A 16,466-nucleotide genomic window follows, 5' to 3' on the forward strand; every position below is an offset into this window, starting at 1 on the left:
ATTTATCAAACCACCGCAAGCCAACACGAGTCAGAGCAGAGCCAAGGACACTGTAAGGGGTGGATTTGGCCCTTCGCAGCAGCATCCCTGTCCCGGGAATCGTCTGAAGCTCCAGTCAGTGGCACCCACTGGAGCTCTGCAAACCACCCGTGTATCTGGGCCGGTCTCCTCGAGGCGGGCACTGCACACGCAGACGCGACCACGAGCACCGCGGTGCTGAGGTGGGAGAAGAAGGTTTTTCACGTGCCTTTGTGTGACCGTTGCTATCAAACTAACAAAGACGTGGGACATGCTGGTAGACTGATTCTGTAAATATAGTCTGTAATCTATCTATATTCTGGTTTGAGTTTTACAAAATGTAATTAATTTACACAATATAATTTTAATTTTTACAGGACAAGGATAAATAAGAAAAATTAGAAAGAATTTGCTTTTCCATATGTTTTTGTTTAATGACAGATATTTATACTATCAGCTTTATGAAAGGATATTTACATATGTGGGCATAAGCCCTTCTCTAGGAAAAACTGCTTGCTGTACTGTTTTACTTTTGGGTCACTACCTCTGGAAACCAGAAAGAGAACTATGGTGTAAAACAGGTAGCAAAGATTTCCAGGACAGAAAACACAAAGTTTAACTTAGTGTAGATGACACAGCACCCTCCTGAGGTGGTCAGAGGCTTCCAGATCTGTCAGACATCTAGAAGGCATTGGTATTGGAAAAATTTTAGCTAAAAAATGCACAGAATCAATGTATCTGACTTCAGGTTCTAGTAGAGGGAAGTATCAACAACATGGCAGATATTAACATGAGGGCTTGTGTAGGGCTGTGAAATTTGTACTCTTTGGTCACTGGAAAAAAAGTTATCCCAATACCGAGGGTTAACAGTCAAGATTCAAACAATGCAGCTTGTTTGGAAGGTAACTGTTACAAAGATTTAAGTAAAGAGCTGATATGCCTCTACCATAGTTTTCAGAGTTGCTAATAAAGCCTTCATCTGTTCTCCAGGGAAAAAACCTATGTTTGCAGATATTTCTGGAAGAAACTGTGGTAGCTTTTGAAAAGTTTCAAGCTCTCTAAAATATGTACCTACTAACCAATCTGCAGAAAATGCATTTTTCATCTTACAGTTATCACGTGCCATTACTGAAAGTACATTTGAACAAGCTACTTCTCTGAGAGTTAAAGTAAAGGGTGAAGACAGATTGTAAACTGAACAAAAATTCAGCAGCATCTTATTAAATAAAATCAACCACAGTTCTCCCTGCTGACGGCAAAAATCTTCTCTGCGTTCACAGAAGCTTTCAATGCTCTCTTCCAGATGAACAATGTTCAAAAGTTCTTGCTTTACTGGTACAGACTCAACATAATCCAGTGGCGATTTTCCATGGGAGTCCCTCTGCTGTAGAAGGACTGGTCCTGCAGGGAAAATATAAACATTAATAATAACAGCACATTAAATTTGGCAGCCAAACAAGATTTTGGTTTGTTTTTTGCCAGAAGCTAGATGTCTGTTTAAGTTCCTTTTTGTACTAAGTTATGTTGATGTAACTGATGAGTTACACATTTGCAGTGCAATCTAGAACATGCAGACAGACCCTTTATAAGTTCCTTTATGATACTGTCTTAATTTTCTTCCCAGTTTTCCTAGGTTGAAAGCCAATTATTATATAGACATGGGAAAGTAATTCAAATATTGCCTATCCTAAAATTTCAAGTGACAATACAAAGAGTATGTAAAAATGTAATGTTATTACTGCTGTAAAATTCTACTATGTATTTTATAGACCAGGTTCTTTACCAACACTGACTCCAGATTAAAGGCACATTACTACGATGGTCTTTATTTTACTTTTCTGGATGGTGTGTCAAACCTGGTCCCAGGCTATGTGGCAAGGTGAACTACTGAGGCAGGAATCCTAGTCTCCCCCAACAGCTGAGTTTCAAAATTTGATCTTAACAGGCTTCTGAAACGCAAAAAGTAACTAATAAATAGGTTTAAAGTAAGTAAATGGGACACGTTTTACCGGTTCAGATGATACTACATTCTCTTGGTATTTCCCATTTATTAGTACAATGGAGCTATTAATATTTAAACAGTTTACAGGCACCTTGATAAGTTTAAGAACTGCCACAACAGTAAGAAAAAATGAAGGCAGTTAACACACTGCAGGTGGTGTTTTGAATGCATCAGGAATCTTCTTACGTAAATTTGGGTTAGAATGCTGAAGTAATGATGCCATTTTAACTTGAATACATTTTCAGAGATATATTTTAATTACAAAAGGTAATTCACCACATTACATATCCATACTAGAGGTTTTCACTTTGCTGTGATTAAAGCTGTATTGCTTTACTCCATCACTGATTATGCAATATAATTAAATTTTGCAAGCTGAAGGTTTTCTAGAGAAAGAAAAGTGAAAAAAGTTTTTGCAGAGATGTGTTGGAAATTATTGAGCTGAGTAAATCCACACTGAATGGGTAACATGCTTTCTACCACAGTCTTGTCAGCTGTTTGACAGGCCAAAACCCAGAGTGTGACAAAGGCAAAGAGAAGGGTACGCGCAGCCTTATAGTTGCCAGAAAACCTTGATGAATGCAAGTGCAAGTAGAGCTCTTCCCCTAGGACAAGAGGATCATCCACTACCTATTCTTCACAATAGCCCAGGAAAAATGCACATCTGTCAGCGCGATGCCATTTCCAATTGAGGAGCTGGGCTTACTACGATATTGGCTATTGCATCACTTAGACCGATTGAACTGAGCCCAGGTATTGGCTTGGCATGTCAGATACACGGCTCGGGAGATATATAAAACACCTGGGAGCCTCAGAACCGAAGCTCAGCAAACACTGAGGTAGGACTGCAGAGAAACGTATTGATTGCGAGCCGGTGCCTGCACAACAGGCACAGAAATAGCCTTTAGGGGGCAGGAGAAGACTGTAAATACAGAGGGTCCTATGCCAAGAATGAAATAAAATTTTGTTTCTCTACCTTAATTAAGTAATAGGCCATCTAAATACAGTGCACTCTTCTGCCTCGTGGCTACACGCAGAATGAAAATTTTATTGAAAAAATCTGGACTCGGCATATAACGCGCAGAAATTAAACTGACACAGTAGGTCAGTGGTAAGGATATCGAAAATACTCATTTTAGCAAATGAATTAAAAGAAGGAAGAGTTGATATCCAAGACCATTCTTTGCAGTTGCTTTTAAAAAAACACGCTAAGTTAATTACATTGATACCGTATATTTCAAGACAAGATACAAGTTCCCTGTCACTGAACAAAAAATATTGTTCAAAACATTTATCATGTGTCTGCCTAAGGGGCGATGTATCTTTTTTTAGAAACTAAGGCATCCCTCCCACTATTATCCTTAAACAGCAGTTATCGCGATTACAATATAGATTCCTTTCTTAAACTAATTACCAAGCTAATTGTGTTCTTCAAAGACCATCACATTAATTTTCATAAATGCTGAACAAATTTATGTTGAAATACATGATTATATAGAGATTTACTGATCTATTTTTGCATCATGGTAAAAATAGATCCAAACAAAAGTAAATCCTTAGCTTTGCTTGGTGACTAGGTAATCTTTATCTTCATTAATGAGTTTGGAGAATATAGTTACAATGCATATGGTGTAAAATGCAGAATAAAAACATTACCATATTGGAAAAAAATGTGAAAATCCTGGTTAATTTCATATTCAGCTGATCAAGATAAGTGTGAAAACAGTATTATTTTTATTGTGACCAAAACAGCTTGGCTTAAAAATGTTTTAAAATAAATATTTCAAAATAACATTGTATTTTAAGCAACCATTAAGAAAAACACCACGAACTTCATATGGGCTCGGAACAGTGGATAATTTCCCTAAACCAGTTTAGCATAAATGCACTCACCCCCACGCTGAAGTAGCAGCTTGCCAATTTCTACATGTCCATTTGACAGTGCATCATGCAAAGGAGTCGCCCCGTCCACTTGAGTGAGCAGGTCTACCTCTGGACAACGTTGCAAAATTTCACGGACACACACTGTGCTGCCATGGTTACAGGCTTCATGCAAAGGCGTCCAGCCATCATAGTCTGAATTATAAATCAAGGGAAGTTTTAAAACAGCAGAAGTAGTACTAAAACGTTAATAATGTAATTCGTCAGACAGCAAAACACTTTATTTTTTAGTACTCGTCAAGGCACAGCGGCAGCTTCTGATTTCAAAACAAGAAATTCTATTCTAAAAACATGTGAAAAAAACTAAATAGCATTTTAAAAAATCCATAGAAAACCTGATGTTAAAACACACTTTAGTTACAAATTAACCTTTCCTCAATGTTTGCTATAAAGTCCTCATTTTGTGTTGTTTAAAATTACACGGTTTTCATAGCATAAATACAGACTTTATTGCCAAACAGGTATTAATACAGTTCTTTATCTGGCTTAAATTCTTAGTTCTGTAGAGAAAATGAGTAACTTACCTTTAGCATTAACGTCTGTTCCAGGGATAGAGAGAAGCTGAATCAATCTCTCCACTTTGTTACTTATGCAAGCTTTATGCAGGGCTGTCTCTCCTACCATAAAAAATTAATAGATTACACTAGACTAGGCAAGATAGCAACTAAAGAAAATAATCAAAGTGCCTGGAACTAGGAGACCTGGCTATATGCCAGAAAATTCAATAATGAGTAAGATTTTCCTTTATCCTGTTTAACCATCTTTTAAGAAAATTCAAAAAAACCCACAGAGCTTCTGTTCCACCAGAGATCCAGCAATGAAATTGTATTGCAAACGGTTTAACACAGGAATTATCTCCCCCCAGTTCAAGGTTTAAAGCTTCAATCACACTATAAAAGCACCAAGTGATCACAGAACACCAAAAATACTGGGTTTTGAAGCAATAAAACTTTAGAGTGCAGTTGCCCTCCCTTAAATTTATTCATGAACCTACGTTAAAATGTATGGTTCTTTTTACACAGCATTTATAGCTTAATTCAAATGAATGTTTCTGGCTAGGCACGAGTGCCTCTACACACTCAACTATAATTCAGAACTTCAAATCCGTTAACAGATGGTTTGCTGTTTCTCAATAGGCTGTCTGACTTGGCTACAGTAGCAAGGGAGGGGGAAAGAGAAATAAATGAAGGGGTCAATAATAATAATAATAATAATAATAATAATAATAATAATAATAATAATAATAAATAATAATAATAATACAACAACAGTAAAAGAAAATCTTCTGGAAACAAAAAATCCCAAGCCTTAGTATCGTGTAAAGCTGAAGTAAGTGTGAAAAATTGAACAGCAAGCAACTGAGAACTGCTGCTTATACGTAAAGACACCATTAGTTTCTGCATGATAGAAACTTCAGACCCATTCTAAACACGGGTTTGCTTTCACTAAATGATTAGGTTTGAACAAGAGCCAGAGGAAAATCCTGATGCCAGGTGAAAGATGATGCAACAAACATCTTAGAAATGAAAAATATCTCAGGCTAAATCTCTCAGCCTTTGCGATAAGATTTACATGGTATATTTTGTTATATTAATACCTTCACTATGTAAATCTGTCAGCTCCATACTCATTCTTTCAACAGAAGATACTACTTACAATTTTGGCAGGGGAAGAATAGAAAAAAAGCAATTTTTTTCTCCCCCTAGTCCTTCAGCTCACTTTCCTTTGTAGAAGTCAGCATGTAATAATTCACATCAATTTTACTTGCAAAAGCAATAAAGAGAAAGGGAACCAATTTTAAAAATGCATGGTCTGGCTCTGTTACTGAAGCTCTCTTAAATCCCAAAAGACGGTGAGGTTTTTTTTGTCCTTCAGTGTTTGTGATACAATTCTGGTTTTAATTTTTTGAACAATCCCAGCTTGCTTTTGCCGTTTTTTCTAAGCTTTCTCCGGGGTGTCATGTTAATATAGTTGTGTTTTAAGTGATGTAGGTAAATTTCTGATGATGAAGATGACAAAAAGTAGTTCCAGCAAGTAACTCTGTTCAGGTAAAGGCTCATGTAAAGTACGATTTATTAAATTTGTGTAATAAGTAGGAACTGAATGAATTACTGAAGTGCTGTTTTATTCCTTAGGTACTTGGGTTCCAGTATAGCTAAGACAAAAGCCAAATGCCTTTCATAGTCTGGGCTGAATGCCTGGAAGAAAACAGTCCATATGCTTAACACAGCTATGTAACATAGCATACTCCTCAGTCTTTGTTCACAAAATGTCTAGGACTGAAAGAGATGAAGACTGAATTATACTTTCAAATCAGAAGACGTTGATCCTACCAAGCACAGGTTGAGGTGGATTAGCAAAGTAAGGCAGGCAAGACTGGAATGAGCTCACACAAGCTGTACACTGTATTTAATATCTGGGAGGGGGAGGGGAATGAAGAAGGCAGCTTTATTCCACCATATATACAATTCTTCCTTTTAAATAGACATTGGGAAAAAGAAACACAAACCATAAGAAAATAATTCTTGGGCATAAGCCATCATTTTAGTTCAGCATTCATCAGGACAAGATTTTTAAACCTGACACTGTCGATTCTAACCATATAGAGTTCTTAACATAAATTAGATACATAGAATACCTTTAATGTTTCTCCTGCAAAAATGTACATCTTCAGGCAAAAGGTAGCAGTTCTCTTTGCCACATGCAGCCTCAACTTTTGGTTTTGGTCTAAGCTTCATGAATGAAGAGTGCTTATTAAAGCTTAAGTCACTGAAAAGAGAGCAAAGGTGACACATCTGAAATCACTATTTCATATTTTAAGATAATGAATATGTACTTAACGCTTTTAAATGTGTATATACAGCATACTTAGATCTATCCATTTCAGAGTTATTTCTGAAATGTCTTAATTACATAATTTCTATGTCATTTAATTATAACTGTATTTAAAACAGTAATAAAATTAAATTACCCACAATTAAACTTTCTTTAAAGGTAATTCTATGAACGGTTCAACACTTCTATGTACCCTTTAAATCTAACACTGGGAAAATATAACTACATCAGTCTGCATATACACTGAGAGGGAGGATGGGGAGAAAGGGGGAACCCCAGCCCAGAGGTGTTACAGGTTTACAATGGAGCTTTCTGTCAGTTGCAGTAATTTGTAGACAACAAAACGGGTCATATAAAGTTCAAGAAATGTGTTGGGTCAGAAGCTGTCCCCCAAAGCAGAATAAAACTGGTGATGTTATAGGTATTACTCACGGTAGATCAGGCAGCACTTTGACTTGGTTCTGCTTATTGCCATTTAGCATCTGTAATGTCCTTTGAGACTCGGGACACGGCCATTGCCCTATTTTCTTTGCCATTGCTTTGTCTATCTTTCTTGTCTCATGCATCCCTACCTCTCGCAAAGCAGATGAATAGGAACAGACCTGTTGCAAAAGGAACATTTTCAATGACTTTGTATACAGTAAATTAAAATGCAGTCATTTTCTTCTGTTGCACTTCATGCAAAGCAGTCATCCACCACCCCCTGCTCGCTGTATCTAAGTTTTTAAAAATATGATCCTTAAATGACTGCATATATAGATTGTTTAAAGTTGTCTTCTGCAATCTTTTTTTATGTTCTTGTAATTCACTCTTTATGCTGGCCTCAGAGGTGAGTGGATTGTGTCTGAGCCAGAAAGTGGGAGATTCTAGATCTTTCTCTTGGGTTTTTGGTAGCTGGGAAAATTTTGATCGCTTTAGCTGGACATAAGACTGAAGTAAAGCTAATTGATTCTCAGGTACTTAATTAAAGTATTTACAAGCTTCCTGCTCCAACCCAGGGAGCAATTTGGTAAATACTCACTCCTTCATCTCTTCTAAGATGATGTGTTGGATTAAGCCTTTGAGCCTTGCGAAGGCAATAAGCTAGTTATCTCTTAGGTGCTCTCTCATTATTAGGGTGGCTTTGGATGTTGTAGATATTTTGGTTTCTTTTGAGTAATACAGACCTTCTAACCCACCTATACTGCTCATTTTAAAAAGTCATATAAGTTTCTGCAGTTTGGCAGAAGTATAGGCAAAAGCCCAGTGAGGGGACTCATTCAATGGTTACACGATGATTATATCTGAAGTAAGATATTGAAGAAGGCTGTGAGTATCTAGCAGATCACTGAAGATTCTGCAGGCAACGTGCAACGGGTGAGGGACACCTTACTTGCAACCTCCACTGTACATGTACCACCAGAGAGTAGGAGATCACTATTTGAACCCATAGAAGAGCCTAGCTGATAAGATGCTGCATGAAAAGAGCAGGCAAAATTGGATGATAGTTAATATTTATTGTACGGAACGAGAAAGGAGGCATAGTAATGCTAAGGAAAGCCACAAAAAGCACATGAACTTGTTTCAAGCACTACCAAAATTTACATTTAAGTAGTTGCAGAGAGTGATCAGTAGTCATGGCAATACTAAAAATAGCAATTGCTGCTGCATATGTGTTGGCAACATACATTAAATATTAGATATATAGTTGGTTTACTTTTAAAATTCTGACAGTCTTTTGTTCGAGCTCTGTTTAAACACAATGTATTAATAAACAATGATCTCTGTTCACAACAAACTCCTGTAAAATTCAGGAAAACTTATGTATGGAAAATGTATAAAGGTGTAAATTTGTTTTCCTTCAACTCTACCTGCAGAATTTTAGGACATACAGAACAGTTATGGATTCTATATTCTATATTCTGTCTAGTCGTTGGTGTTAAGGTTACTGAAATGAGGCTCTAAGCTAGGGCACGTCATTACTGTGAGATCTCCCTGATTTGCCTGCATCCTGCCAGCAGCCGTGGTTTTGAGAATTTCTTTCACAGCTTTCATCATCTATTTCCTCACCAACTATCACAAATTGTGATCTGAAGGCAGGAAAAGATTTGCAAGTAGGGGAAAGTTTTTAAGAGGAGAAATTCACAGGAATACAGTGTGGTCCAGAATCATAAAATCTTGTATATAACAAATGCTTGGGGGCAGTAGAATAATAGACTGTCACCTTTTCAAAAAAAACTGAAGGAAAAGATAACCCAGGAAAACCACATTATATTTGGCATTTTCCTTAATTACAAATGTAACATTGCAATAAAGTATTTACATCAGAGATCATTTCAAAAAGCTTAAATTGTGACTTTTCATGTCAACTGCATGTAAACAGATTAATCAGGTGCTAAAAATTCTCTGGCAAGAAAAATCTTACCATTGGTCTGAACCCAGATCTTGGGCAAAGAGAAACTTAAATGCAGTAGAGTCTATCTACAGGTGGAAGTCAACAGATGCAACAAGCATGACCTCAGACCACAAAAATAAAGATCTTTTCCAAGACTTTCGTTAATGCAATTACTTTGTGATAGGTTATTAAGGAGTTACTTACTATCTTCTGAAGAGAAAGAGGTTCTGTAGAAATAGTTATATTCCTCTGTAAACACATTTTTTTAAAAACTGCTTCTGCGACAAACATTTGAAGCCAGGGGGATGGTATGGAACAAACGAACATTTTTAATTCATCTATAGAAAAAGCTGGACAAAAGCAAAGGGGGGGGGGAAGAACTTTAAAATAAGAATATCCAAACCTGTACATCTAGAGTTATCTAGAAGATAGCTCTTCCAGACTTTTTTTTTCTGCTGTTGCAGAAAAATTCTCCATGAGAATTACTAAAAACAATCACATTAAAAAAGATTTTATCCATCATCTGACAATAGGACCAGCTTCTAGGAAAATGGTCAAAAGATTTTAAAACTCAAAGCACCACTTTTTATGTGAAACTTTTTTTTAAAAACACTCTAAATACAGTCTTAGGAAAGTTACACCTTGATTTTGGGAATGAAATTATTTATTTGGCAAGTTATGCAAGTGATCATCCTTAAAATTTGTAATTGACAAAATACAAGCACAATTCAGATAAAATGTATAAATATGTGAAGAAATCTGCAAGTAATGCAGGGTGACTTCAAATTCTACATTAAGTGACTGTAAACAAATTTCAACCCCACTCAGATGTACCAAACAGTTCATACTGTTTAAAAAAACAAACAACAGACAGTGGCAGAACAATATAGATCTGTATCTATCTCTATATATATCAGGGATATGTCTGGCCCAGCTTTTTTTTGGAAAAGGAGACAGGATGACTGATTCTTCTTAGGGTGATTATTTGTATTTTGATTCTAGTAAAATAATTTTGTCAAAATAGCAACTGAAACAGGTGGAAAGCAAGGTCTGCCATGAGGAAAAAAGTCTTTACCGTGTTGAGGGAATATTCTGTTCTGCTAAGAAGTGCTTATACATTAACTGATCTGTAGAATCACGCAAAGCATAAACACAGTTTTGAGAGTACAGATGTTTTCTGCTCTAAGAGAGACAGAATTTAGAACAACTCTGCAGCAGTTTTTTGGGCCTTAAGTGCTGTGGAATGAACCAAGCAGCAGTGATCACCAATAGGTCAAAGAATCTTTACTCTTTATAACCAGACTGTGAATGCTGTTCTCCTGAATGCTCTCCATGGAGGAGAGCACAGAATGTGTAATTTTCCATTTGTGTACAGGAAAGTAAGTCTTATAGAAATATATATCCAAGATTCTCTCTATTATATGAAAGCTAGAAACTCTTTTGGAGAGGTGGCAATCGTAGTAGATGCTAAAAGCTCCATTGATTTAAATACTATAAAGTTCCAACTGATTTGGCCTTCAAAGATCTAAGGCAGGTTGTAACAGTTTTGAAGATTTGCTTTCTGTTAAGACTGGAGTGGAACCATTTGTCTAGAGACTAAGATTTTAGTGTAGTTTTTTTCAGGATAGTTCTTTTCAAGTGTCCAGGTAGAAGAGGGCAGATACACTTTAAATGAAGCCTATGTACACGAATCTCTAGAGAAAATGGTGACTGAAACCACGATATCCATACAGGTGTACACCTGAGTTACAGTTTTCCCACTGTTTCCTAATAGAGGAAAAAAGAAAAAAAAAAAAAAAAAAGAGCAGCTTTGGTGAGAATTCAGTTTGAGAATGAAATTAAAAACATTCAGTAGTTTTCTTGAGAACATTTTTTTGGCCTTTTCAGTTCCTCATCCCCTAGTTGCTAAAACGACCAATACCTCAACGACATTCCATGCTAAATGCTAAGTTGTGACATTTCTCTTATCTAGTATATTTAATAAACAGGAACAATAGTGGTTCACGGGACAAATTGGAATTTCCCCCCACCCCCAAAATAAAGTCCATTAAGTCTAAGGATTTGGAATGAGACACTGAAATATTTCATTTGAAATCTGTATGGGTCACAGAGTTCAGCATAGCTTTTGGACTTATGGCTGAAGTGTTTTTAGCAAACAAGATCAAGTTTGTGGAGTGAAAAATTTCACCTGAGAATTGGCCTGAGCTAAGGTGTCTCCAGTTGCCTCTCTGAAGTTATGGTTACTATGACATGCCTAAAGCTTGTCCTAAACTGACAGGAGAGCTTCCAAGATTTTTTTTTTTCTTCTTCACACTGTGTAGCCTTGCTTTTGCACTAACACTTCTTGAGATTTATTTAGAGGGATTTTAATAAGAAGGCCTGTTCTATTTGGTCTTTGCTTGGGATGGACAGACAGACAGACTCATACACCCAACAGGAGTTTCCTGCACGCATACACATCACACTGTAAGACTGCACAGCTGCAACAGAAGGTAAAATACAACTTGAAAGCAAACTGAGGGGTTTGGGTTAGGACTTCAGTGTACCTGCTTACAAGACTCTGAGAGGCCTTTCAAACACTCACCATCGCATGAAATGGCAAGGTGCTGTGCCAAATCATCGGCTATTTGATGAAACGTGTTTCTGTTCATAAGCAAACTTGAGATGATCCAATATTCCACTACTGTTCCAAGAATTGCGTTTAACAGACCAGTTACTTCACATCTGAAAGCCTAAATAGAAATAAGAGTATCTGTAGACCTGTACTGTACATCAAATTGACACTGATAATGTACCAGTAATAACACTAGAGAACTTCAGATAAAAGCCCACTCTGTTGCCACATCACTTCTTCACTGGCTTTTCTTTTTCTGCTCAAAAGCTAACTGTTGCAGCCAGGTCAACAAAATTAATATGCCATTAATGTCACCATCAATTAAGATTTGGCATTGGAGAAATCCAAGGTTTTTTAAAACATCCTGTCTAAAACAACATGCAAGATGGGATCAAAGCTTGCAAGTACGAAGCGTGATTTTTTTTTAAATTAGGTTTTGTTTAACTGTAAGATTTCAAGTATTGCATTTATACTAGTTAACCTTGTGTTTAATTTGACAATTATAGGGACCTTATTCTCCCTGCTCTATTAGGATTCTCTTTTCCTAAAGATTTCATCATGACTTTAAAGCTCCTTTTGTGACTAACCGCGTGTCTGTGCCAAAAGGGAAAAGGATGCAAGGTGTTAGTTCTCTGCACAGTGGCAGCCAGTTTCTGGGATCAGGAAACTTTCTTCTGCTCCCCAAAATTCCAAAGAGACTAGCAGTTGCAAATTTAGGAGCATACTTATGGGTATTACCCTAACTTTTTTCTCCCCAAACCTGCACAAAATGGTCATGTGTAGATAAAAAAAGCCAAGCGTATTTTCTTCAGGAGGCATCAAATATTCTATGCAACGATTCTGAAATAAGTTAATCCTCTGACCACATGTACAACCACGGAAAGTTCAGTATTTGTATGACAGTTTTCAAAGTGCAAACTGGAAGACTATGTGCACCACAGTAGGAACAGATGAAAATCACATGCCCAAAGACACCTACCTAAGGCTGTACCTGAGTATCACTATTGTTACACTAGAGCACCAGGCAATATACTGCATCCTAGTGAAAGGGAATGAGTAATTCACACTGGACATTTTTGGATAAAAGGGAAATTGAACTGAATATGTATATTCACCCAGCAGAATAATGGGTGAATGATTTAATTCCATCAATAGCTTGTTACAGGAAATAATTTACACAAATGCAGCAAAGCAGCACAATTTTAACAGAGGTAAGTGACAGGACCAAGGACATATAGATGTAATCTGAGGTAGATACAGACGCAAAGCACAAGTATTTAGTCTTTTTCTTGTTTCTAAATCACATGCTTATATTACTTCATCTATGACATTTTTTCAAGGAAAGGGGTGGGGAGCAAAAACTGACCTTGAGGCAGCAGATTGAAATAATAACTGTTAATCCTGCAAGTATTAATGATGTTTTGCAGTCAAAGCTGCATATTAAATGTGGCTGAAACACTGGATGCAACTCCATTTGCTCAGCTATCTCTGCACACTGACAAAGATAAACCAGATACTGCCAACTGGTATAGGCTTGGTTGAGGTTTTGGTAAAACAACAGTAGTACAAACCAAGAGCTTCTCCTTCATATTTTGAAATAAGTGGCTCGATGCTACAAATGAGGGGGAAATGCTCTAATTTGCTGAAAGTATCTGTTCTAAAAATATTTAAATATTAACATCTGTGCTGGGTTTGGGTGTGTGATGGGGTTTTTGGTAGCAGGAGAGGGGGCTACAGTGGTGGCCCCTGCAAGAAGCTTCTCAAAACTCCCCTGGCTCCAAGTCGGAGCCACCTCTGGCCAAGGCCAAGCCAATTAGCAACAGTGGCTGCGCCTCTGTGATAACATATTTCAGAAGGGGAACCTGGGAGGAGGAGTTGGGAATTGTAGGGAGGACAGCTATGCAAACACAGAGGTTAAGGGAAGAAAGGAGGAGGAGGGGGTGATGCGCTGGAGCAGAGACTCCCCTCAGCCCGTGCCCCTGCTCCCAGGGAGGTCACCGGTGGGGCAGATGCTGACCTGCAGCCCGCGGAGGAGCCCACGCTGGAGCAGGGGCTGTGCCCAGAGAAGGCCGGGACTCTGAGGGGGAGAAGCCCCCAATGTTGTTGTTCAGCGCTGGGAGGACTGCAATGCGTGGGACTTGTGCTGGAGAAGTTCGTGGAGACCTGTCTGCTGTGGGAGGGAGCCCACGTTGGAGCAGGGGAGGAGTGTGAGGAGTCCTCCCCTGAGGAGGAAGGGGCGGCAGAGGCAACGGGTGAGGAACTGACCACAACCCCCATCCCCATCCCCCTGCGTGCTGGGGCAGAGCAGGGAGAGAAATCAGGAGCAAAGCTGAGCCTGGGAAGAAAGGATGGGGGGGGGAAGTGTTTTTAAGATGTGGTAAGGCTTCACACTGTCCTACTCTATTTGTTAAGTGGTGGTGGTATTTGAATTACAGAATCCCAGAATCACCTCAGTTGGAAAAGACCTTGAAGATCCTCCAGTCCAACCATGAACCTTACACTGACCATTCTCAACTCCACCAGATCCCTCAGCGCTGGGTCAATCCAACCTTTAAATTTAATTGATGTTCTTTTCCTTCCACTAACAAGTCTGGTTTTTGCCTGTGACCATAACGGGTGAGTCACCCCTCCCTGTCCTTATCTGAATTCCCGAGCCTTCTGTTATTTTCTCCTTCCTATTCCTGAGGGGGAAGGAACGAGCAAGCTGCAGCTTGATGCTCAGTTGCCCTCTGTGCTCAAACCACTACAACATCTTAATAATATTTTCATTTTCAACCACAAAACAAGCATAGTAATGAAAACACATGCAATCTTAAAAAGGAAAAAGAAGCAAGCATTTCCATTAAACAGGGGAAATGCTACCATGTGTGACAGCACCAAGGCATTTTCTTGTTCCCACTCTGCCCCCCAGCGACTGGGCTGGGGGTGGGCAAGAACTTGGGAAGGTTCACAGCCAGGACGGCTGACCCCAACTGATCCAAGGGATATTCTGTGCCATGTAAATGTTGTGCTCAACAATAAAAGCTGGGGAAAGGAGAAGGAAGGGGGACATTCAGCGTTTCGGCGTGACGTGACGTTGGCTACGTGTGACGGAGCCCTGCTTTCCAGGAAGGGGCTGGACATCTGCCTGCTGATGGGAAGTGCTGGATGAATTCCTTGTTTTGCTTTGCTTCACTTACTAAACTGACACTGCCTCGACCCGTGAGTTTTCACGTTTTTGCCCTTTCAATTCTCTCCCTCATCCTGCTGTGGGGTGGGTGAGCGAGCGGCTGGGTGGGGACTTACCTGCCAGCTCGGGTCAACCCACTACACCACACACAGCAAATTAAGCAAGATCTGGTTAAACCTTTTTTCAAAACTCTGTTCCTTATTCTTATTGTTGAGAATCAAAGCTATCTCACCGAGAAGAGCGCTGAAGTGGGAAGAGGCTGTTGACTGTGTTAGCATACAAAGGTCACATCAGTACAACTGATGTCTGCCAGCTTAGCAAATGCAATTCCTACATTGCTGTTCCATTTAAAGCTTTGCCAAGTCAAGTACAGTGCTACAGTGACAGAAGTTTCACAGTGCGCTTTAGTACACATAAAAGTTCTTATAGAAAAGCTTTTAAGTCATCAGAAAATTTATTTTAACTTTTTCACTTTGAATTACAGAGTTATTTTAGAGTTGTTCTTTAGAGTTCTTTTTCATGTGATGTAAATGTTTTTGGGGTTATGCAGTACTCCAACAGTGCCTAAAACATACTTCCAAGAAAGCTACTGGAAGTGACAGATAGACCAGAAAGACATTCAGTTCTACAAATTGACACCACACAAATTTATACCAGATAATGAAACCTGAAACATGGAAGAAAACAAATTAGAAATATGCAAGGTGATGCAACTAAAAATGCATCTGAGTGCAACAAAATGCAACTAAGAAAGCCTGACAAAGGAGTGAAAAAGGCAATGTTAGACAGCTTTTTTAAAAAAACCCACCAGTAGTATCAGGGATGAAAAGCATTTCTGATACCATTTGTGACATCGTGAAAAGCCATGCAACAGCTCAACGCTACTCAAACTGTTACAAGCAATATACACGTTCCTTTGTAAATTCTAAAAATTAATTAACAGCTTTGATTCGAGGAACGTTGACCAGGAGTTTCTGCATCAAACCTATTTAGATAATAAATAATAAATGTTATTTATATTAAAATTACATTCAGTACTGAAGATTTCAAGTGAATTAAAAACTCCAGTGTTCTTTGGCAGTGCATTTTTAACTACAAGGATAGTGTATCAGTTTTATTCCACCAAGCTGTCCCAGCAGATTGACACAACGATGAGTGAGGGCATCCAATTTCCTGTCACTAATTTTATTCTGGTACTTTTAAGATAAATTCTATCTTAACACAGGAAAGCAAATGCACTCATATATGTAACTTGAGTCTTTATAGCACTTCATTCTTTCTTTTTAATAGGCCTGAAAAGTGAAACGCATTCAGAGTATGTAAACCAAGGAAACCAGTAACTCAGAATTCCAGCACGAATTTTCTCACCTAGAATAGTGCAACTGTTTCTGGATTGCTCTTTTTACATACAGACACGCAGAGACATGTATAAAAAAACCCGTAATTTTGTAATAAACCAGCACTAGAAGAGAGGAAACACATACAGACATTTTTTTCTCCACTTTAGTCCTGA

General features: G+C 38.3%; 1 protein-coding gene across 2 annotated transcripts in view; it reads right to left on the reverse strand.

Annotated features, from left to right (window-relative positions):
- Positions 1-426: 426 nt before the first annotated feature.
- The window catches only part of SLF1 (SMC5/6 complex localization factor 1), a 37,785-nt gene continuing 21,745 nt past the window's right edge, over positions 427-16,466 (reverse strand). For both annotated transcript variants that reach the window (XM_074813016.1, XM_074813017.1), the window contains 7 exons: positions 11,755-11,902; positions 9,375-9,520; positions 7,229-7,398; positions 6,600-6,730; positions 4,486-4,578; positions 3,914-4,096; positions 427-1,419 (listed from right to left, as the gene is read on the reverse strand). In XM_074813016.1, coding sequence (XP_074669117.1) covers positions 938-1,419; positions 3,914-4,096; positions 4,486-4,578; positions 6,600-6,730; positions 7,229-7,398; positions 9,375-9,520; positions 11,755-11,902 — 1,353 coding nt within the window. In that variant the 3' untranslated portion in view covers positions 427-937. The remainder of the gene's footprint in view (positions 1,420-3,913; positions 4,097-4,485; positions 4,579-6,599; positions 6,731-7,228; positions 7,399-9,374; positions 9,521-11,754; positions 11,903-16,466) is intronic.

This window comes from Strix aluco, chromosome Z (assembly GCF_031877795.1).
Source record: "Strix aluco isolate bStrAlu1 chromosome Z, bStrAlu1.hap1, whole genome shotgun sequence".
In the NCBI taxonomy this organism is placed as follows: Eukaryota; Metazoa; Chordata; class Aves; order Strigiformes; family Strigidae; genus Strix; species Strix aluco.